This window comes from Mytilus edulis, chromosome 3 (genome assembly GCF_963676685.1).
Source record: "Mytilus edulis chromosome 3, xbMytEdul2.2, whole genome shotgun sequence".
Classification (NCBI taxonomy): Eukaryota; Metazoa; Mollusca; class Bivalvia; order Mytilida; family Mytilidae; genus Mytilus; species Mytilus edulis.
Window position 1 is genome coordinate 98,436,024 of NC_092346.1, and position 24,126 is coordinate 98,460,149.

At 32.7% G+C, this 24,126-nt stretch overlaps 1 protein-coding gene across 2 annotated transcripts; it reads left to right on the forward strand.

The window, feature by feature from the left end:
- Window positions 1-240: 240 nt before the first annotated feature.
- Window positions 241-20,013, forward strand: LOC139517922 (uncharacterized). Of its 2 annotated transcripts, none has more exons than XM_071309471.1 (6): window positions 241-472; window positions 11,726-11,842; window positions 15,176-15,546; window positions 15,966-16,084; window positions 17,279-17,368; window positions 18,520-20,013. In XM_071309471.1, the coding sequence occupies exons 1-6, from the start codon at window positions 461-463 to the stop codon at window positions 19,869-19,871; spliced, it is 2,061 nt and encodes a 686-aa protein (XP_071165572.1). In that variant the 5' UTR covers window positions 241-460; the 3' UTR covers window positions 19,872-20,013. The 2 variants fall into 2 exon arrangements, with proteins under 2 accessions (XP_071165572.1, XP_071165573.1); XM_071309472.1 differs by lacking the exon at window positions 241-472 and adding an exon at window positions 7,212-7,309.
- The last annotated feature ends 4,113 nt before the right edge of the window (window positions 20,014-24,126 follow it).

A 24,126-nucleotide genomic window follows, 5' to 3' on the forward strand; every position in this document is an offset into this window, starting at 1 on the left:
GATCACCTAAATTCAAGTTTAAAGTTATTAAACACTCAATAAAAATAGATTGTAACCTCGAATAACATGCTTAAAGTTTTAATATCAACTTTTCGTTTCCACTAGTCCCTGTACAAAATCAATTCCTTTTATGAACTAATTCAAATTTTACGATGTTCTTTCGTGATTTTAATTTCCACATTTCCCTATTTATTCAACCGATATGAATTTAAGTTAATGTTTTATCGATAGACAAACTTTACTCTCGATCTTTGTACATATTATTTGCTGTTGAGAAGTGAAATTCGACCACCGTGTTAAATTGTGTTTTGGAATAAAGTAGCGAAAGTCGTTCTCTCGCCATCCGCCTCCGTAACCAATCAAGCATACTTGTCAGTGATTTGAAAGTCATTTCCTACAGAAATCCTGACGACAGGAAACCTATGTGACAATCAGTTCAGATTTGAATATACCTGACGAAATGTGGTCACAGGTAAGATCTTATATCACAACATGTTTTTATATTTTTTTGCTATTGAGTTTTAGTACTAAATACATTTTTTATAGTCGAAATAAGTAGCGATATTGTACTAGTAGTCTAGTATTATCATTTACATTGTAAGGTTGATTTTCTAGGCACTTTATAAATATTTGAAGGCCTGGTTTTTCTAAGTCATAAAAAGTCCGATGGTCAGATATGATTGCAATTGTCACTGTAACACTTACTTTCCCCAATTCAATTGTAATAGAACCATTAATCCTATATTGAATTTTAAGTATTATAAATTTAGGGGACAGTACCAAAAAAGTGAGAGAAACATAACTGGGAAATTTTCTATTAAACATGAATAAAGCGTTCTCAAACCCATCCTAGCTAATGAATCGAACTTGCAGTGGGATGAGAGCTTTTGTTCCATCATACAGAGTAACATTGAGAAGGAGACATAAAATAAAAATCTCTGTATACCTTTTGATATTTTGAATGCGCGCGAAGTGTTTTTCATCATTAAAATGATAATTCTATTACGCGTGTGTATCCTTTCTATTTCATCAACCAGGTAAACTTAATAAACCTTTATTTGATTTCGGTGCATCTATATGTATAAAAAAGCAACATGGCCTTTAATGAACATCGTAAGAGATACAGTACATCAAAAGATATACAGTTTAAACAGACAGAAAATAAACAACGTGTAACTTCAACAGTAAAACAACTAACAGAGTAATAAAAATGTCACATCATATCCTCTACCGTGTATCTATATTTTAATTATGAAACAATTGCCGAATTGCAAGCACTTTCTAATATAAGAAACGATAGCTTGCATTACTTATGTAGAGTCTCGAGTTTTTCATAATTCGAGATTCACACTTAATATAAAAGCTTTAGAATTAAAAATTGAGAATAGAAATAGGGAATATGTCAAAGAGACAACAACCTGACCAAAGAGCAGACAACAGCCGAAGACTACCAATGGGTCTTCAACGCTTTGAGAAAATCCCGCACCCGGAGGTGGTCCTCAGCTGGCCCCTTAATAAAATTCTGTACTAGTTCAGTGAAAAAATGTAACAATTTATGAAAATTCAAAAGTTGTATCGACAAGCGTCTAAAATTCGCTTCTTTTCGGTGTGAAATTTCTACCGAATTTATTTCACATGGCCTTGTACCACCAGACTGCTTTACATAATTTATTGAAAAACGTTAGCAAAAGGACACAGCGCGATCGTTAAAGTTTGGGTTTTTTTTCAAGCTAGCTACATACCCTTTAAATATTCTGTGATCACCAAACAAATCTAAAGTAATTTTCAATTAAAATTGTACGGGAAAAGGTCGTAATATTCTTGGGATTTGTAAAAAGTAAAAAAGAATGTAAAAATCTCTTTTTATTTTGGATACCTTGACGTTTGAACAAATTTAAGCTTTCACTTTGGAATTTCCCACATATACCGTTAAAAAAATTAAATGGCTTTTACTAAAAGTGTTAAAATCTTCCATTTTCGCGTCATTCCATTTCTTCGATTCAGACGATTTGTAATTATTTAATCAATGAAGCGGTTATGTTAAATGAAATGAAACAACATAAAAAGGGTTGGTAAATAAAAGTAATCTTAAAAATATTTGATGTTTCGGCAACAAAGACTGGCGAGTAAATATACATGTTTAATGTTAAAATTTATTATTCACAAACATCAAAATTACATATTGATCCTTCATTTCATGTTTAACCAAAATGAACATTTTCAACATTTTCTATTTATTACAACTATTTCCTATTTCTGTGTTATCAACGTACATGTCAAATGTGTTTTAATTTTATTTGATCATTTATAATAAGCATAAAAACAATTTCTTCAAAGCTTTGTTCTTTCATTCAAAGCTTTGCGAATACAGAATTAGAAAAAAAGAATACTATGAATGTCAAATACGAGTTTAAAAGGTTAGAACTGATATTGATTTTTGAATTGTAAATAAAAATACAAATGTGTCATATGATATTATTTGATCGTTACTAAATCATTTTGATGGCCGGAATAACTAGAACAATAAGATGATTTCGATAGCCAGAATAACTAGACCAATAAGATCATTTCGATAGCCAGAATTGCTACTAGTAGTACGTATGACAATACTCTATAAACCCTTGCTGTGACCGTCATCATTATACATTCTGTAGGACACACGACTGTCACTCGGGATGAAAGTCATGTTGCCATTCTGAGACTAGCCTATGTCTCTCCAGTTTTTTGATAAAGTTGTTTTAAGTTTTACGGTACAAATCATTTGGCTGTTGGGACGATATAAGAAGTGTATTGACGCAAGTCCTAATGCGACATTCTTCATTATATAACTCTAACACTTTATAAAATCGAATGTATTTTTTTGTTCGTTTGAAATTGAAAAATATCGTTTGTCAGTTGATTTATTGTCTGGTTCAAACCACAATAAATATTTTAAGTAACTTTTACCTTCTTTGATCCACATGTTAAATGACTTTTAATTTCATAAGATTTCAATAATTTGCTGTTAAGTTATTTATATGAGTGATTTTTTTATCAAGTATTTATACCAACGTAAAGCAGGTGTTGACTTATTAAATGTTTGTTTCTAATCAATTATTTAAATGTGAAATAATGTGTTTCCTTGTTTAAAATAGACTTTTAATTAAATATGTCTACTTAACAATTCTATGCATGGGATGTCAAACATGTCTATGCTGGGTGGAAGTATGTAGACTCAACTCTGTGGAACTGAGTAGAAATCAAATATTAACTTGTTATTATTACGGTCTATTACAGCTGCTCAATCTGCTTCGTCACGAGACAGAAAACGGCATCACATAAATGATAGATGCTTAAGTGAAGATACAATAATTTAACAATAATACAAGGCCTATTTTTATATTGACCATGCTTTTCTCATACTATTTATTACGTGTTTAGACGATATCTGTTAATACGAATACAAATACTTTGTCAATACAATTAATGGGCATATAATACACACATACATAATTTAACTAAGGATATCAACCCAACAATAATATATCTGCATCTGATTTTTACAGTTTATCCTTAGTTTGTGCTATTACATCCCTGTTCCAGATAAGGGGAGGGTTTATCGCTCACAAACATGTTAAACCCTTGTTTCCTGTGTTTTTTTTCATAGATTAGGCCGTTGGCCGTTCTCTTTTTCGAATTGTCTCATTGACAATCATACCACATCTCCTGGCTTTTATATCTATCTTATCCATATTATAGGTTTACTACAGTAGTATATTTACCAGTAGAATGTCCTACGGAAATCTTATACATTTTAACTTCGGTGTATATGGTTGTCAATCAATATTATGTCTAAATTGGTATATTATAGCTGATCCATTGTATAGGTCATTTTCAAAAACGAATAAGAAAAATACAGGAAAATTATATTTGAAATCTAATGCATTCTTATTTAATACGATGTGGTATATCTATAGTTTATATAGCCTTTGGTAATAAAGATATATAATACAAATTAGAAAATGTTCCAACAGAGATCAAATGATGTAGAAGTAAGTCACTATAGGTCACCATAAAACATTAAACATGCACAGACGCTTCGGGTACATGTATATGGATCATCATAGTAAAATAATGGATTTTATCAGAGTGGATTAATTCATCCAAAGTCAATGCATTCTCTATGACAAGACACAGTAGTATGGGATGTGTCTTGTTAAAATAGAAAACGCTTTCGAACTTAGTTAAAAACAAAACAATGTGTGTAAAACTTCATACTAGAGATTTGCAAAAAGCTGAAATAGACACTATGTTGAAATTTAAAAAAAAAAACTCATCACCAGAATGTTCATCACCAGAAAACATTCTGGTGATGTACAGGAGAGACCCATGCGTTTTCTATTGTCTGTAAGGGGTATACGATAGACAAGATTCGCCTGCTCTAAACTTATTTCCAGTCTGTGTTGTCGAGAAGTATTTTCACATAATTTTCTGAGCATATTATTGAACGTTCGAACAGTCCCATCATCAAGTCAGACAATAATTGTACGCTGTATATCATGAAATAAATTAGAATGAGCTAATACGTAGAATAATCATTTTTGCTTTTAGAAAACAACTTTCACAACTCTTGTTTTAAGAGAAATACACATGGGCAAAGGAAATACAACGTAGAAATCTATCAACAAAATGATATATTTTAGATTTTTTTTAAATTGATACATTTAGACAAATTCATAAGGACCAACAATACCAAATAATCATTCGAAATTCATTTTTTTTTAATTTCCTTTTTTCAGTCCCGATTATATATTATTTTTAACTATAATCGTGCTTGGTTTGATGGTTTCAGTTGTTTCGCCTTTGTGATGATTCATTTCTTTGAATACTAGTATACGATTTTGGTTTAATGTAAATAATCTAAAACTTGGATATAGGGTGATGTTAACTGTTGACTTTGGTGTTTTGGGCCGTTCTTTTAAGGTTTGTTTTGGTTGTCATGATTCTCCTCTAGTGTTCTATTTGTGTAGCTTCTTAACTGTTTCGGTCATGACGCTCCTGGGGGTGTTCTGGTCATGTAGCTCCTCGTGTGATCTGTTCATGTAGCTTCTGATGTGTTCTGGTCATTTAGCTCCTGGTGTGTTCGGGTAATGTAGCTCCTGATGTGTTCTGATCATGCAGCTCTTTACGTGTGCTGATCATGTAGCTCCTGATGTGTTCTGCTCCTGTAGCTCCTCATGTGTTCTGGTCATTACGCTCCTCATGTGTTCTGGTCATTACGCTCCTCGTGTGTTCTGATCATGTAGCTCCTGATGTGTTCTGACCATGTAGCTTCTCGTGTGTTCTGATCATGTAGCTCCTGATGTGTTCTGGTCATGTAGCTCCTCATGTGTTCTGGTCATGTAGCTCTTCGTGTGTTCTGGTTATGTAGCTCCTCATCTGTTCTGCTCCTGTAGCTCCTGGTGTGTTCTGGTCATGTAGCTCCTCATCTGTTCTGCTCCTGTAGCTCCTCATGTGTCCTGCTCCTGTAGCTCCTCGTGTGTTCTGGTCATGTAGCTCCTGATGTGTTCTGTTCATGTAGCTCCCCATGTGTTCTGCTCCTGTAGCTCCTGATGTGTCCTGATCATGTAGCTCATCATGTGTTCAGTTCATGTAGCTCCTCATGTGTTCTGTTCATGTAGCTCGTGATGTGTTCTGCTCCTGTATCTCCTGATTTGATCTGCTCCCGTAGCTCCTGATTTGTTCTGTTTCTGGAGCTTCTCATTTGTTCTGGTAATGCAGCTCCTCACGTGTGCTGATCATGTAGCTCCTCGTGTGATCTGTTCATGTAGCTCCTGGTGTGTTCTGTTCATGTAGCTCCTCGTGTGTTCTGGTCATGTAGCTCCTCATGTGTTCTGGTCATGTAGCTCCTCATGTGTTCTGTTCATGTAGCTCCTGGTGTGTTCTGTTCATGTAGCTCCTCATGTGTTCTGACCATGTAGCTCCTCGTGTGTTCTGATCATGTAGCTCCTGATGTGTTCTGATCATGTAGCTCCTGATGTGTTCTGGTTATGTAGTTCCTCATGTGTTCTGATCATGTAGCTCCTGGTGTGTTCTGACCATGTAGCTTCTCATGTGTTCTGACCATGTAGCTCCTCATGTGTTCTAACCATGTATCTCCTAATATGTCCTGGTCATGTTTCTGCTCATGTGTTCTGGTCATGTAGCTCCTCGTGTGTTCTGACCACGTAAGTCTTAAAGTGTTTTAGTCATTACGCTCCTGATGTGTTTAGGTTATGTAGCTCCTCGTTTGTTCTGATCATGTGGCTCATATCATCCTATGTGTTCAGGTCATATAGTTCCTATGTGTTCTAATCATGTGGCTCCTTAAGTGTTCTTGTCATGTATCTCATCATGAGTTAACATATAAACACACCATTGGATATCAAATTATTTGACGTTTTATGAGGAAAATAAAAAGAAGGCGCATCAAATTTATAATTATGAGGTTATTTTCATTTTCGTGTACAGCACAATGCATTCACTATAGGAACATACAATACCAACTTTTATTTTTAAAATAGCAGGAACTTCTGCAATGTAATGGTCCCTGGTTTTTACGGGTTAAATTTAAGTACTTCTGTTCGTTTTAATGCATTTTATGGTTGGTCATCAGGGAAGTTCTCTCTGATGGATAGTTCTGATAAAACGATATTATTATATTTTAATATAGTTTTAAAATCTGTTTGGGTAGGTGTCACAGAAAAATAAGATATTTGAAGAAGAGTGGTGATTGTGGCGATTAAGTCTGACCTGTAGTTAAATACACCTGTGGATTTAATGACCACTATCTTTACATGGGAAATAATGACCATTAAAGAGGATTACCCAGCTATCATTAGGTACCCAATCCGAGGATTGTACTAGTGGTCATAAACTGCAGGAACCCAGCGGACATTGAAAAACAGTATTAAATATCTGATCCATGACCAACATTTATTTTCTTTTGGAAACATACATTTCTACAACGGGTAATTACACCCTAGTATCAATTTATCAGCCCTCATAAAAACCACGACACGTTAGGTACGATTTAATTAGCCTCCATTAAAATCATGACGACATAAATTGTGTATTTATTTGCCCATAAAACAGCTCATCGACGAAAAATTCTATAGAAATCAATTTGACTTTCACCCATGTAAAGAAATGTTACAATAAAGCAAGAAATAATTGTCGGTTTTTTTTCTGGTAGTTATTAACATGAAACGTTGCTAGTGAACGGAATTTATACTGAACATTCGTGAAATGTAATAGTTCAACACTGGAAGTCAGGAAATCTCTCAGAAAGGTAAATCTTTTAAATTAATTATTCAAACTTTGACATTTGGAACATTTTCACTGTTAATAAATCCATACGAGTTATTTACAGTTTCCAATTTAGAGAAAGTGAGAAAAAACATTATTTTCAATCAAATATTTGTGATTTCCGATGCATGTGTGGTAAAAACAGACACTACAAAGTTACTTTATGTTCTACATGTATATTGGTGTGATTTAATGTAAATATATGCTAATATTGGGTTTTTTAAGATATTACTAGTCTACAAGTTTGTTAATACTATAATATTACATTAAAAACGTCGTGATAGTGTGTTAACATATTATACAAAAACTCGTACAGATCTTTTAAAAGTTGAGGAATACTTTCGGCAAGAAAAATATTAAAATGTTTTTGGTGGAAAATGCAAATGATTTGTTTATCGAAATTCCTAAGATTGGCCTGTTTTGCTGCCGTTAGATTTTTTCTTCATGTGGTCGAATATCATCGGTTCAATCTGAGACTAGTATACTAATTCAATATTTTAATGTTCCAGATTAAATATACCTTGAAATTAAAATCGTCTTTATTTAAATTGTTTCGAACTGGAAATCTCAAAACATATATAGTGTTGATATAACATTTTATTAATCTGCGCAATGCATATAAAAATGTAAATACATTAGAAAATTTACAATTATAAAGGACATTTCATGCAGTTCAATTTCCGGAAGACGCATATACATCGTATAATCAAATTGTTATTCACCATCAGTTAATTTATAATCAATTATTAATAATTTAAAAATAGTTTACAACAGTTATAACATGATAAAATGTACAATATAACCAGGCATCAACCTTATTGTCTCATCTTTTATGCGAAGCTATTGCTTACTCATTCAATAATCATGCCATCTTTGAAATTATTACACTGCAATAATCGGTTATGATTGGTTGCCGTATGATGGGTAAAATTTGATTGGCTAGACTATAGAGTTGACAATTACAGTATGGGTAGGTATTCAATATACCCTATCAACAATAATTGCTTCATATTGACGTAATTTGTGATACTGCGACCAGCACTCTGTACATTTTTAGAAATTAAAAACTTGTAAATGATTACATCTGTCTTACGGCATCCGGGCATTTTATTGATAGAAACAGATGGAACAGTTAAAATTGTTTCACATTAAGTGTTGTGATAATAGACAACTTTTGAGTTCTATGCATTTCCGTCAAAAACTCTGGTTTTAGTGAACGTCATTTGTGCGTTTAGGGGCGTCGTCACATCCATTCCAATGTTGAGCGAGTGGTTGGAAATTTATAATTCTATATTGTATTTGGCATTTTGGCATCTTTTAAAACTTGTTACAGCTTAATGATTTTGCATTTAAAAAATCCACATTACAATTGAACCATGTGAGCTGTGTCTGTTGAAACTATTGTAATAACTATTGTTTAATTTGTATTTAATGTCCAGTGGCAAACACTTCATATTTTATTCAAAATACACTAAATATTTTGCTCAATCATAGTGATGACAACACATCGCCCTTTGTTGGATATTTGTCTCATTGGAAATCATAACACATATCCTTATTTTAATAATAATATGTCTAGAAGTTAGGTTGTTCAATACGGGTCGACTGGGAATACGGACAGAAAATTGAAACTGTCTCTAGAATAGATGATTGTTCAATATAAATCTGCCTTAGAGCAGGCCAACGACGGAACCTTCAATAGTTGTTTAAATAGTTCGGATAGATAGTCAAGCACTCTTCCTCCATAAAACTAGTGACAAGGCGGTTACGACTTGGATCTTATTTGATAAAGGATTGCCAGTTTTGCATCTGATGGTTGGTGGTTCACGCCGACTTTACTTCGGGTTCCTAAGTCCACTGGTAAAATCGTGCCGCCATTTTATTTAGCCAAGAGTGCTGAAAGTAAACGGAGAGTTGTCTGATTGACATTCATACCACATCTTATAATATTTACAATAAACATCAACCATTAATCAATCAGTTAGTATGTCACGAGATTGCTGCCTCATTTAAATGTTCATTATATTGGGTATTATGTCCCTTCTGTATGACCAACCAGACTTAACAGTATAGTCCGTTAGTCTCCTATTCCATAGATTAATGTTCGTACACGGTATTGAGAACTATAGTTGGTTAATAACTTATTATATCATTTATATTCTATTGAAAGTATCTACTTGAAAGAGACTGTGTAAATGTATGATGGATGCAGACCATTTGATGTCTTTGTCAGTTCATGCATTTCATGATATTTGTTCACAATTGAGAAATATTATTTAATAATTACATAATTACAACTTTCATAGTTGACACGTAAATCAAATAGCAGGTTTTTGATGATCAGCAAATAAAAAATGATTTAAGATAGGAATTTGTACAAAAAATGCTGTTTAATATCAAAGTTTAAATTTAAATTTTAAAACAACGAAAACGTATAAACTTCACAGGTATACAGTCAGGATCCTACTTCGTCAAAATTATCTCCCCATTACGCCAGTTCATTTTCACAATCGTAAAAATGGAAGCCATTGTAGCGATGACGCGCTACCAATTTTGCTCTTGGAAACCGATAAATTTATCCACATTGCACCAATACGATCCTTATATGTCAGTTATATTTTAAAAGACAAATGTATCAACTAGCTAATGAGCATCAGTTAATGATCTTGTCTGCATTGATTCAACTTAAAACTATTGTCTAATCGGTTGTTAGGTGGAATTTTCGAAAAATCATAAACATTTAAAAAAAATCTAATTAAATATTTCGTGGAAGGGCAGACTAGATTTTTTTAGTGGTTGAAGACTATAAACCCTAGTTATCACACACAAAAAATTAGAATTTTTCGAAGATATGCATTTTCATCATCCAACTTGTAAGACTGTCGTCAAGTACTTTCAGTAAAAAAATAGCTATTCGAACACACCTTCCCTGTTTTTGTGACTCATTAGATAGGTATTTCACTTGACCCATATATTTCATCTTTTAGTACTGTTATTTTTTTGTGTTATAAAGTCAACCTGTAGCTTTAATATATAAAAATGATAGAATCTGAAGCGAGACGATGTATGAAATATTCTTACTTTGAACGATATCAAGACTAAATACTCAACTCAAACACGCCCTAACATAAAAAGGTGCACTCGATTTTCTCTTTTCGATACAATTGTTACCTATTTTTTGGAATTTTTTCTTCAGTCACATAATGGAAGGGCAGACACGAAAATTACTGAACTAATAGATTGATATCTTTTCCGTCCGTGGTAATTTTTTCAAAAAAATCGGAGGTTATGCATTTTTGTCATCCAACTTGAAAGATACCCATGTCGTCGACTTGATATCTAATTGTTCTGCTTAACTATGTACTAGATAAATTGAAAACTTATGCAAATGGTGTTTTTGAAATAAAACACCTCGTAATTGAGAAGAAAATTGCAGTTTTGTTTGTTTCTATTAACTTTTTAAAAATTTGTCACTATAGTAAACAATACAGTAAACATTTATCGCCTTCTCTAATAGAGAGCTTCGATTCTTTTGTTCTATTTCAACCTGGTTTCCGACTGTATACTTAATATACATAATAGAAAATTAGAATCCTTGTTGCGTTTTCCTTATCATTGTTATTGATCTGGCATATCCTTTTCTTGATAAATTTAGATACTTTTTTAAAGATATTCTGGAGTGCTAAAAAAGGTATGCACATTTACATGATTAATGATAAAAAAAGATTTCTAAATTTGTTTTTACAACAATAGCAAAAAGAACAAACTTGTATTTCCTATTTCTACCCGACTAACAAATCATTATAAATGGAGAAAAAGTTTACAATATTTTTTTCAATAATGCATTAAAATAACACTGAATTTGTTCAGTCCGTCCGAAGCGCTTTTCTGGATTAACCTTCACTGGGAACGCTCAAATAAAAAATTACGAATGACAAGGATGTAAAAATTAAATTAAAAAAACGAACTCCAAGGAAAATTCAGAAAGGAAAGTTACTAACCAAATGGCAAAATCAAAAGCTGAAATATATCAAACGAAATCACACAATTCAGGTGCAGGCACCCGCAGTTTGTGGCGGGGTCATACATTCGTATTTGCTGGAGCCAAATCTACCCCTTACTAGAGACAGTGATGTTACAGTATACATCATAAGAACAACGTATAAAAATCAATACTTAAAAGAAAACCAATAGTGGCTGATTTAAAGTACGTCGATATTTGTAATTTTAGTATAGGGTTTGCCATGTTAAACTGAAATACAGAGGAAAAGGCAGTTACTATTGTTTACATCGATTTTTTAAAAAGTAAATTATCTTATGTGAATTTCGGCAGTTTAAGGTATGCTTTGTTCTATTTGGCACTTACTATACTTTTTATTACAACGATTTCCTCTTACAGATGCTGATACTATTGGTACTCATTTCCGTGGTATCATGCCAGGGAGACGTTTGGGAAGAACTATTTTCGGTTAATAGCCTTGAACCTGTCAGTTTGGATGTGTATTCTGAAATTCCGGTAAGTACTTCAAGTAATGAACTTATTTGTTGACAAATGCGATATGTTTATGATTTTCCCTGTTCATAATTACATACAAGTAAAGATGTCAATGAGATGTAGCACACACGATATAACAGATCTAGAAAATGTGATTAAAAAGATTTGTGCGGAATACGTATGGGAGACAGCTGCCCAAGAACACATACAGAAATAGCATATATATAGTGTTCCTTGTAAATAGACCTAGTGTTTTACGTACGATGTTTCTTCTTATAATATGATATAGCTTTGATATAGCGTTCTTTCGTAAATGTTCGTAAATATAAAAATAGATAATCTATGGCCGGATTTATGACAAATCAATATACGAAAAAAAAATATGACAGACAGCAACTAACAATCAAAGAGCTGAAAGCTCTGAAGAAAAATGACGCCACTGTCTCTAATATTGGGATAGTTTTTATGCAAGTCTTGATTTTCACATACCGTAATTAGTTTAACAATGCAACATGTATCGTAAGCATATAATTGATTCACGTTTGCGCCCACTCATTTTCACCCCTTTCACTTTCACACCCTACATGTTCGCACCCAATCTTAATTGGTTTTGTGTTTAATAACTATGTAAGCAAGTGTTTTCTTATAAGTATAATTGTTGTCATTGTCTCAAAATAAAGTGAGACAGCAATTTTTTTTTTTGTGTTGAATAAATCTTAATTATGTTTTGGATAAGGTATTGCTAAAAATAATAATAATCCTGTCTAAATAAAGTGGTATTTTGTCAACGTTTTATTTTGTGTTGAATAACTCTTAATCATGTTTTGGTTAGTGTATTGCTATAACTTGTTTCATTGACTTGTTTCAAAATGAAGTGAGATTCTGACTATGTTTGTTTCTGCGTGTTGAATAAATTTTATCATGTTTTGGTTATATTAGTGGATTGCTATATTTTGGTTTCTATGTTTTATTGTTTCGTTGTTTCAGATCAATGGGACCAAGCTGTTAAAAACAATTATCTTTTGTGTTTTTTCCTTTAAAATCTTCAATGTTTTACTCATACCAAGCTATAAATACATTCAGTATTTACACCAAAGCAATTTAAAACAACAACCATAATTTTCCAATTATTCAACTTGAATTTGAATTAAAATTGGGCGTGAATGAGTAGAGTGTGAATGTGCGTACGTGTAGGGTGCGAAAATGTATTGGGCACAAACAGACCTGATGCCACACAGTCTGAACCCCCTTCTCCCACAAAATATTAAGTAAATAATCTTTTTGTTACTGCTATCAAAGGTCTAATGAAACTCAGATAGTTTCAAACATTTGTCAAAGAATTCTAGTCAAACTGGCACCTAGTTAAATTGGCACCTGAACGTCGTAGGAAGGCGTCCCAGAAAAATAATAAAATAGCCTTGCCAGACGTCATAATTATTTGGACTAATACATGAGATATTGTGTATTTTTCTGCATTATTTTAACCAGTTGAGCATTTTACAGGATTGTTGGTTTAATGCTGTTTAAACTTTACTGAAAAACAAACACCTTAAATTTGCTAATTATTTGGCATGAAAGTTTGATTTATTGAAAGGGACTCATAGTTTTCCATTTTATTTTAATAATTGACTTGTTTTTACAATTACACAAATTGTCTAATTGTTAAAACAACAGCTTTGGTAAGGGCTTCGTTGTTTACCTTTATACACTACATATTCACTTTCGTTTCGTGGTTTACCAAAATACACAACAACATATTCACTATGTACTTGGTAACAGTAATTAATTAATTGAATAGAAAATATTATATCAAATATTATTGGATGCCGAATTGACGTCGAATAGGTGCCGATTTGACTAGATGCCAATTTAACCAGGTGCCGACTTGACTTGTACGTTTCAATTCCTCTGCGATCGTTTGCGGTATTTTCTTGAGAAAACCTATTTTCCATCATCAAAGAGAAGAAGAAACTGCTTTAAAATGATTCTGGAACGCTTCATGATTGTTAAAATAAGTTTAATTCACTCAAAACCAATTTTAAAACTTGCGATTAAACAGGAAGTTTCCAAAGCACGTGTAAAAGAAGAAATTAACCGGTGAGAGTGGAAATCCGTATATGACAGATATCCCTATAGTACGACTTTGAAAGTAAAACAGTTCAATCCTTTTGTAAAACAATCTTTAATATACCTATCACATTAATGTTTGAATGGTCTTAAGCTTATTCAAACCATATAAGTCGGTATGAAACACCAAAACGGAATGAACAATAACCGATTACGTTTTGTAGTTTACAAATTCTAAAACTGGTTCCCGTCAAACTACAACACTTTGTTCGAGTGTAGTGGAATACAAGCAAAAACCAGTGTAAACTGGGTCCTGGCTGGTTTAATACTACACAATGATGCATAATGATAACACAAGCAGATTCCAGTTTGTTTGGAAAATAGGAAATACGAAACCAAGCGCGGTAGGCAGAGCAATGTAATGAAGTTCAGGTCGGCAGTTATGGAACAATGACTGCGTCATTTTCCAAAAACCACTAAATTATAATGTGGCTAGGTAAAACATTTTTGTGAGCGCTCCTCGTTACCTGGGACAGTGGTGTTAAAACACAACATAAAACAGACTGTAACACTCAGATTGATAACAGCTTGACTCGTCAGATTGTCACGAAGCACACCAAATATTATATACCAACTAACAAAAAGACAAAAGACACAAAGTGCCGATCTAGAAAGCTACTTTAAAGCCAATAACAAATTATAAACTAATCTGTTTTATTTAGAACGATCTTCCAAAGTTCGCATACCAGTCTTTTTAAATTATTGAAACTTCGAGAAAAATTAAATATATCTGTTTTTGAAGATATGACATGTATGTCTTATACATTTCAGCTATTTCTATTGACAGTAAATATTCGTTTGAATAGTTCTGATTGTAATTGTATGCAAAATTCTATAAAAACAAGGAAAATGATGCAAAAACTAGCAGTAATGTATCAAACTCTTCTTCAATAGTAACGCTGAACAATATATTGGTTTTATTGCTCTTTATGGATAATTGTAAATCTATAAAGTACACCAGTAAATTAAGTAATTCTCTCTTTTTATTTGCATTTACTCACGTTTTATCTCCCGAATGTTACGCTCTTACAAGGCGTATAATGGAGATAACTATACATAAAGGATGAAATTTTTGAAAACCGAGAAATTATCTTATAAAATAAATTATGTCTACTGTAAAACAAATTCTCATGTCTTCAGTGGGCAGATGATTGGTAGAGTTATAAGATTTAATATATATAATTTAGGGAAATATCAAATGGCAGCAATCTTATATTTATACTTTAGGGTAATATTAAATGGCAGCAATCTAACCGTAGTACAGCTTTGACCGCAAAAGCAAAGATATACCAAAAAGGAACAGAAGATTTACCCAGTGAACTTCCTTCCAGTCAATGCAGAATAGACACAGAAATAAAATCGGGGAAAATTACAGTTAGAATATTTCCTAAAATCCAGGAGCCCAAATTTACCAGTTATCAACTAAATGGTGGTTTTCCATTGTTATACAGCTACTTTCTGACATTGTGTATATTAGGCTCAGTACATGGATGGCGTATTGCTGTTACATATGGGGTTCTTCTGTCGGCAGTGTTCACGTTTGCTAATGTGTCTTTATCTAACATTACACGTATAGATATAGTTGTGGAATATCCAGAGTAAGTTCTGTCATTTTCGTAAGAATTTATTTATTTAAATAATTGTCATTTCGTGATTGCTACAATTAATATCAAAGACATCTTTACTAAATGATGTTCAATGTAAAATTGTAAACCATTCATAGTTGAACATTCGTTTAATTCAATTGTTGTCCATTTAACTCGAGATTTATGTTTGAAAAAAAAAACAGAAAAAAACCCAGAAAAACATGATATTGGCCACTGTTTATGTTAGAACTTGTGAATTTGTTTAAATCAACAGAAATGAGACGAATACTGCTCAACAATGCATCGTTTTTATAAAATTATAACCCGGTTGTACTTTGAACATATAGACAGACTGGGGATGGGACTAAGTTTATTGCCAGTTTCCTGATGCGACCTTAAACACTGATTTTTTTTAAACATTTGTTTTACAGAACCGTTCAGTTTAAGAAGATCAACGTGTTCATGAAGAACGGCAATATAACATTACCAGAGAGTATAACACATAATTCCATCGTGGATTGTTCGACAGACCATACCTACAATAGATCAGGTAATTAGTCATACCAGGTGTAGGCTACGCTTAAAAGTCTCAACTGCTAATTACAAAAGTTGACCATCTTACGAACTAAACACCGAACATCTTTTGTAGAAAAATTGGAATTCTAATTTAATAATCTTAACTACATACAAATCTATACTATTAAACGAGAAGACCTCAGTTTTGTGTCGCTTCTCTTCTTTCCAGAATAAATTAATCAACACGCCTCTGTGTCCTATAGGTACAGTGCATAGTCGCATTTGTCATCCATTCATATGATTATTCAGATTGAGTTATTTTAGGAGAAAAACGAGAAAAAAGGCATCCGGATATTGTCCCGTCATTGTACGAAATATTAAGTCAGATTAGAATTCCGGTTTGCGTTTTTCTGTATACTTTGAACATACATATACTACGAATAAAGTGTATTTTCAGAATTTTATCTACTATCATTTTCAAGTTTACTATCCACGGCGGTCACATAGTTTATTAAATAGAGAGGGTCTGTATACTATATCAATGACCACCATGGATCGATTAGTAAACTTAGAATTGAAAGTAAATACGCTTTATTTATATAGTAATGAATGTTCATAATATACAGAAAAGCAAAGCCCTACCGCATACTCAGCTTCAAAAGGCCCGAAATGACAATGCAAAACAATGCAAACGAGAAAACTAGCGGCCTTATTTATGTACAAAAAATGAACGAAAAACAAATATGTAACACATAAACAAACAAAAATTGGGAACTTTGGAAATAAAGGTGGAGGGTAAAAAAACATTTTCCTGTCACCAATAACCTATGACTTATGATACTTTTGCTGAAATTCTCCAGTCATTCTATATTTTACAAAATTCTTCCAACAACACTTTACATACTTTAAACTACGCTCTGAATGCCCGAGATTTCGCGGGTGTGTTCTAGTTATTTATAAACAAAAGAGGACATATAGATATTTTGATCTGAACAAACTTGGTAGAACTGTATTTCTGAAAATAAATCCTTCGCATCTTATTGCATGGGAGACCCCCATATAAGGAAGATAAAATGTAAAAAAAACAACAACAAAAACAAGCATATATACTGATTAAAACAAAACAAATAAAAAACATTAAACAAACATTCCATTCAAAAAACATAATTGTTGCTTAGAACAATACTTGATCACAGGTTAATTTTGTATAAAATTATTTATATTTCAGGTTGTATATCTTGTTGCCATGGAAAAGGCGTTTGTGGTATTGGAAATAAATGTTATTGCAAAGAAGGACACGAAGAACGAACACACTGTAGTGAGTATATAAAATCTGCTGGCTAAAAACGAATTGCAAAAGGTCTTCTCGTTTATTATTAACGCACTTCATTCAGTTTGTATTTACATTTTATCATTCATATTGAACTCATTGTATGGATATTATAGATTAAATTAACGACTTATTTATATTGAACCCAATGCAAACACTCTGTTTAGCGAACAAATTGCTGCGAGTACATACTGTTTGGTTTAGACTGAACTCACTTTAAACAAACTGCATAACGAACTCATTGTTGTGAGTACATACATTTTGGTTTAGAATGAACCCACTGTAAACAAACTGCATAACGAACACATTGTTGTGAGTACATACTGTTTGGTTTAGAATGAACCCACTGTAAACAAACTGTATAACGAACACATTGTTGTGAGTACATACTGTTTGGTTTAGAATGAACCCACTGTAAACAAACTGTATCACGAACACATTGTTGTGAGTACATACTGTTTTGTTTAGACTGAACCCACTGTAAACACACTGTATAACGAACACATTGTTTTGAGTACATATAATTTAAGTAACTCAATCTTAACATATTTTATAGCATCTCAATGCCAGATATAACGAACACTTTCTTAGGAGTACATATAATATTAGTATAGGAGAAACAAACTGTAAACACACTGTATAACGAACACATTCTTGCGAGTACATATCTTTTAAGTATAGAAAGAACCCACCGTAAACACAATGTATAACGAACACATTCTTGTACGTACTAGTAATTACTTTTTTGGTTTAGAAAGAACCACCGTAAACACACTGTATAACAAACACCTTGTTGTGAGGTGAATATACATATAATTTAAGTATTGAAAAAAACCATCGTAAACACAATGTATAACGAACACATTGTTGTGAGTACATATAATGTAAGTATTGAAAAAAAAACCCACCGTAAACACACTTTATAACGAACACATTGTTGTGAGTACATATAATGTAAGTATTGAAAAAACCCAACGTAAACACTATAACGAACACATTGTTGTGAGGTGAGTACATATCTTTTAAGTATTGAAAGAACCCACCGTAAACACAATATATAACGAACTCGGTATTGTATTGACCAACGTTGATGTGCCTCGCTGCTTTAAAGTGCTTATACTTTTCGATTTTTTTTTCAGAAATGAAAAAGATACCTCGTCATACAATTTTTATCAACACTGTCGACCAAAGAATAATTCATGTCAATCTTCCAACAAATCAAAACATCACTGTATATGGTAAAAAAGACATGAATGGAAGTGTCAAGTCTTTGAAAAGTTTCCGGTCAAATGATCAGTATGGGGTTTCATCGAATATAATAATGGGAAAACTACGCAAAATATCGAGGATTGTCTCCTCTTCAGGGACAACAATTTCATTTGACTGGAAAACGAAATGCTCTGTTCACGTTACCGTTATTTTTAACAAAGGTCAAGGACAAATTGACCAGGATATAACTGTCTGTAAAATAAAACCAAAGCATAAGAAAGTTGAAATAGAGGACAACAAGGAGACACAAAATATATTACCGTCTAGTGTTGACGAGAAAAGAAACATGCAAAGAAGATCAAAGAATGTCATACATCATCACCATAAAGGAGATTTTATCAAAATTCCTGTGGAAATAAAAAGTTGTAACGAGCCCGACTCATCTGCCGAAGTCTTTGCAAAAATAACTGCAGCAAATCATTCCGAAAATATTATTCAAAACCATTTTCTGGGGTCATTGACATCATATCCCGGACTTTATCACATCAGGATACCAGTCAAACCTGTTCACCGGACAGAAAGTCAGGAATCAACTGTTTGCCAAACCTTCATCCATTCTGCAAATCATCTGTGTAAATATGCATCTTCAAACTATTATAAATTTCAACGTCATATTTGCAAGCAAATCAAATCGTCAATAAAAGTAATGTCAGGAGTATCATTTTCACAAGTGAGTGACGTCATCACGACATGTGAGTCCAGTTTTCAAACTGTTTTATCATTTTGCAAAGAGTTTTATACAAACATTGACAATAATTGCAATAGGGATTCCATAAAATTTTATGATTCATTCGTTTCTGGAAATGTTTCTGTACAAATTATTGCTACATTTCCAGGAAATTATTCAGTTCACTCGAAACGCTTTGATTTGAAGGTCAAAGAGGATTCGCCCTATTCGGTGACGATGAAGAAAATAAACGACATACGCCCAAAACCAAGATTTATAGGCTTTAGTGTAAATCCAAGGGACCCAAAGGCTTTCCAACGTTATAACGTCAAAATAAATTACGCCTGTGCATCATCTACCACAAAACTTGACATGCGTATTGAAGGAAGTGATAATTACCATAGCAACATTACCTGCTATGGTGTGACACAATGTAACTGTTGTATATTGCATGTTGCCGGTGCTGCAGCACATGTTATGGACAAGGTTCTGGTCACTCTTAATGACCCTCTGACCCAGACAATTACCACAAGAGAAATCGCCGTTCTGTTTTAATTAACATCATAGCAAGAAAAATTAAAGTATTGTTTTTATAAATTTTAGTTCGACTAAAATGGACTTACATGCAGCGCTTACTTTCACTTTACGGTCTTGTTTTATGTATGAAAAAAAAATATCAAATTAAAAATATGCTTTAGGCAATGTGAAGAAAGATTGATTGATGGATGTTTGCTTAACGTTCAATAGCAGATATTTCTGCATATATTTAATACAAAAACAAACTAATAAGTTATACCATAGGTTTGTCCCCAAAGGTATGGTTTTAAAGGTATGATGGGCGATACATAGAAAAGCGGGGTATGTTGAAAAAGACAAAAATGTTGCATTGTAAAAGGCAAACTATATACCAGTCAGAGAGTTGTTGCAAGGGTTATATAGCATGCATGTTATTACACCATGCAACATATTTAAACTTCCCATTCTAAGCGGACGTAGCTGCGTATTCATACATCGATCAAAGCCGAACGGACGCCCTACTTTTGTAAAAGTATTACTGCCAGACGGGAACTGTCTTTGGATGATCATACTCCCCCAGTCAACTCTTTGGTTCCCGCAAAAATACTAAAAACAAGATGACAAAAATAAAATAGACAAAACACTACACAAAAACTTTAATATTTAATAGCACAAAACCCAACTTAAAGGCGAGTTCGGAGCTAGTCGGAAAGTAAACAGTAAGTTCTCCAGAAAAGAATCTTTTTGATACACTGAAGCGAAAGTGTACAGCAAATATTGATGCAAATTAGATAAGCTTTCATTGCCATGAGACTCGTACAAACCATACTTAATGTCGGAGACAGATCGACGGCATTAAGAATATTATACTCTCGTTGCAAAGCACAGAACTGCTTACTATTCCTGAGCACCCGAGGTCAAACTCGTTTATGAGTTGGTTGTTCAGTCTTTAGTTTCCAGTTTAGTGTTTTGGACCTGTATGGCTTTTCGTTTATTTTTTGCTTTTATATTGAATTTCTCGACTTCTGGTTTTTGTTTCCCCTTGGTATCTTCTACATGTTTACTTCATGCCAAAACGGTACCTAGTTATCAAGAAACTTAGCATCGATGTCAAATGACACATTCGTTATCAAGAAACCTAGAATCGATGTCAAATGATACAGACGTTATCAAGAAACCTATAACCGGTATTAAATGCTACATACGTTATTAAGAAAGATAGAATCAATGTCAAATGACACATTCGTTATCAAGAAACCTAGAATCGATGTCAAATGATACAGACGTTATCAAGAAACCTATAACCGGTATTAAATGCTACATACGTTATTAAGAAAGATAAAATCAATGTCAAATGATACAGACGTTATCATGAAACCTAGAATCGATGTCAAATGATACAGACGTTATCAAGAAACCTATAACCGATATTAAATGCTGCATACGTTATTAAGAAAGATAGAATTAATGTCAATTGATACAGACGTTATCATGAAACCTAGAATCGATGTCAAATGGTACTAACGTTATCAAGACATCTAGACTCGATGTCAAATGGTACTTACGTTATCACGACACATAGAATCAATGTCAAATTGTACGTACGTTACCAAGAAACCTAAAATCGATCTGCAATGCTTCATACGTTATTAAGAAACATAGAATCGATGTCAAATGATACAGACGTTATCACGAAACGTAGAATCGATGTCAAATGATACTTACGTTATCAAGACACCTAGAATCGATAGTAAATGGTTCATACGTTATCAAGACACATATGATCGATGTAAAATGGTAAATACGGTATCAAGAAACATAGAATCGATGTCAAATGGTACATTAGTTATCAAGAAACCTTAAATCGATGTTAAATAGTACGTACGTTATCAAGACACCTATAATCGATGTCAAATGGTAAATACGTAATCAAGAAATACTATAATCGATGTCAAATCGTAAAAACGCTATCAAGAAATCTAGATCCGATGTTAAATGGTACGTACATTATCAAGAAACATAGAATCGATGTCAAATGGTACGTACGTTATTAAGAAACATAGAATCGATGTCAAATGGTACATACGGTATCAAGACACCTATGATCGATATCAAATGGTACATACGTACGTTATCAAGAAATCTTTGTATTGATGTCAAATTGTATACGGTATTAAACATGTGAAACTGATAGGTACTGCTCACTGATCCCCTGATTTCTGAAAACGGGAAGTTGTTGAATGGTGAATATGAAACGCATCACACGGTATAGCTGACTTATATAAACTCTGAAACCAAATTTCAGAAATCCTTATATTGTAGGTCCTGAGAAAAATTTGACGAAAATTTTTAACTTGGCTATAAAGTGTAAAATGATACAAGTGTTCGGTAAATAGGAAGTTGTTGATCGATGAATATAAAAACGCATCACACATAAAAGCTGACTTATATTTAAGACCTGAAACCAAATTTCAGAAATCCTTGTATTGCAGTTCCTGAGAAAAATATAACAAAAATATTCATGGGAAGGACGAACTAATGGACTGACGGACTGACGGAAGGATGGACAGACAAAGTTAAACAGTATACCCCAATTTTTTTAAAGCGAGGGTATAAAAGCCTAGAATCGATGTCGAATTGTACTTATGTACGTTATTTAGAAATATAAATGAAGGCAACAGTAATATACCGCTGTTAACCAGTCATAAATCGATTGAGAGAAAACAAATCCGGGTAACAAACTAAAACCAAGCAAAACAATGAAACAACAGAAACACGGAGGCTCGCGGGTACAAAAATTTCAGCAAAAAATTAAACATTTGTTTTTTCATTACAAATTTAATTTATTACACTATTAGTTATTACTTTATGATATGGTACAAAAATCATAATACAAATGATTCGGTTTGGCCCCAGATGACTTTTAAAATGTTTATATCATTGAAAAAGCTCCAAATTATCTCCCTTTGGGACAAAAATGCCATTTTTTGCATTAAAATTTAAACATCTTTTTTAACTCATCGGTGACCTACATTTTTTATTATTGTTTTCAAATAAGCTGTACATAAACTTAAATAATTGTAAAATTTAAGCGATTTCTGGAATTTAGTTCTTTTTTTATTTCAATATTACCTGTATGTATTTCTCCTATTAGTTTAACAGAAAAAAGGGACATAAACAAAAATGTATGCCTCTTTCGAAGGCAGATTATGAGCTTAAATGAACGGTGACCCCATTTTTTTATTTTCATTTTTCTATTTCAAAAAAATATATGATAAAGTTCATTTATAAAAAAATATAGCGAAATCCTATATTAGAAAAAAAAATGATTTATACCCGCGAGCCCCTTTAAGTGCAACAAAAACAACGACAATGCAACATAAATAGAAACGAACTTTTAGATAACAACTGCCACATTACTGACTTAGCACATGACATTTTCAGAAAAAAGGTGGGTTGAACCTGGTTTGTGGCTAGCCAAACCTCGCACTTTATGACAATGTTAAACATGTCACTGAAATGACAACATTACATGACAGGAATACAGTACAAATAAACTCAAGAACACCCAGGACAGAGAAATACATATACAATACATATAAATAATATATTTACATTTCGACTTGTTAACCACATAATAACAACGAAAACCTAAAATTAATTTAGGACAGTACGCAAAATCAGCATAATAGAATTACAAACTTTGTGTCACAGAGTTAAGTATTTTTATTTTACTTTTCACACGAATGTTTCTACAACGCCACAAAAAGTGACCTCACTGGTAAATTTCTAAAAATTAGATATGAATCGGGATAAATTTGTAATTATGTTATTTAACGTATTTTATAACAATTACAAGAATATTTTAATATATAATTGTAAAATGAATAAAACATGTACACATAGTAGCTTTAAATTATAATCGTACAAATGAACTGGGCAATTAATTAATTTTACTTTAACAGACGAATAGAAAATAAAAAATAGAATTACAACTACAAACGATAAAACACAAAACAATATCCGATCAGAATAAAAAATAAAAAATAATAACTAATACAGGAAAAAGGTAAAATCACAAAAATACTGAACTCCGATGAAAATTCAAAACGAAAAGCTCAACCTCATCAAACAAATGGACAACAACTTTCATATTTCTGAATTGCTACAGGCATTGTCTTATGTAGAGAATGATTGATTAAACCTGGTTGTATAGCTTTACCTCTCAATTGTATGACGGTATCATACAATAAACGTATTGTTTTAAATGAACACAAAGCAACGTAAATGCAAT

Bases quoted from the DNA above. Each gene is read 5' to 3' on its own strand.
- LOC139517922 (XM_071309471.1), top strand. The intron at 16,085-17,278 runs GTAATTAGTCAT...TTTATATTTCAG, and splicing joins CCATACCTACAATAGATCAG to GTTGTATATCTTGTTGCCAT. The intron at 17,369-18,519 runs GTGAGTATATAA...TTTTTTTTTCAG, and splicing joins CGAAGAACGAACACACTGTA to AAATGAAAAAGATACCTCGT.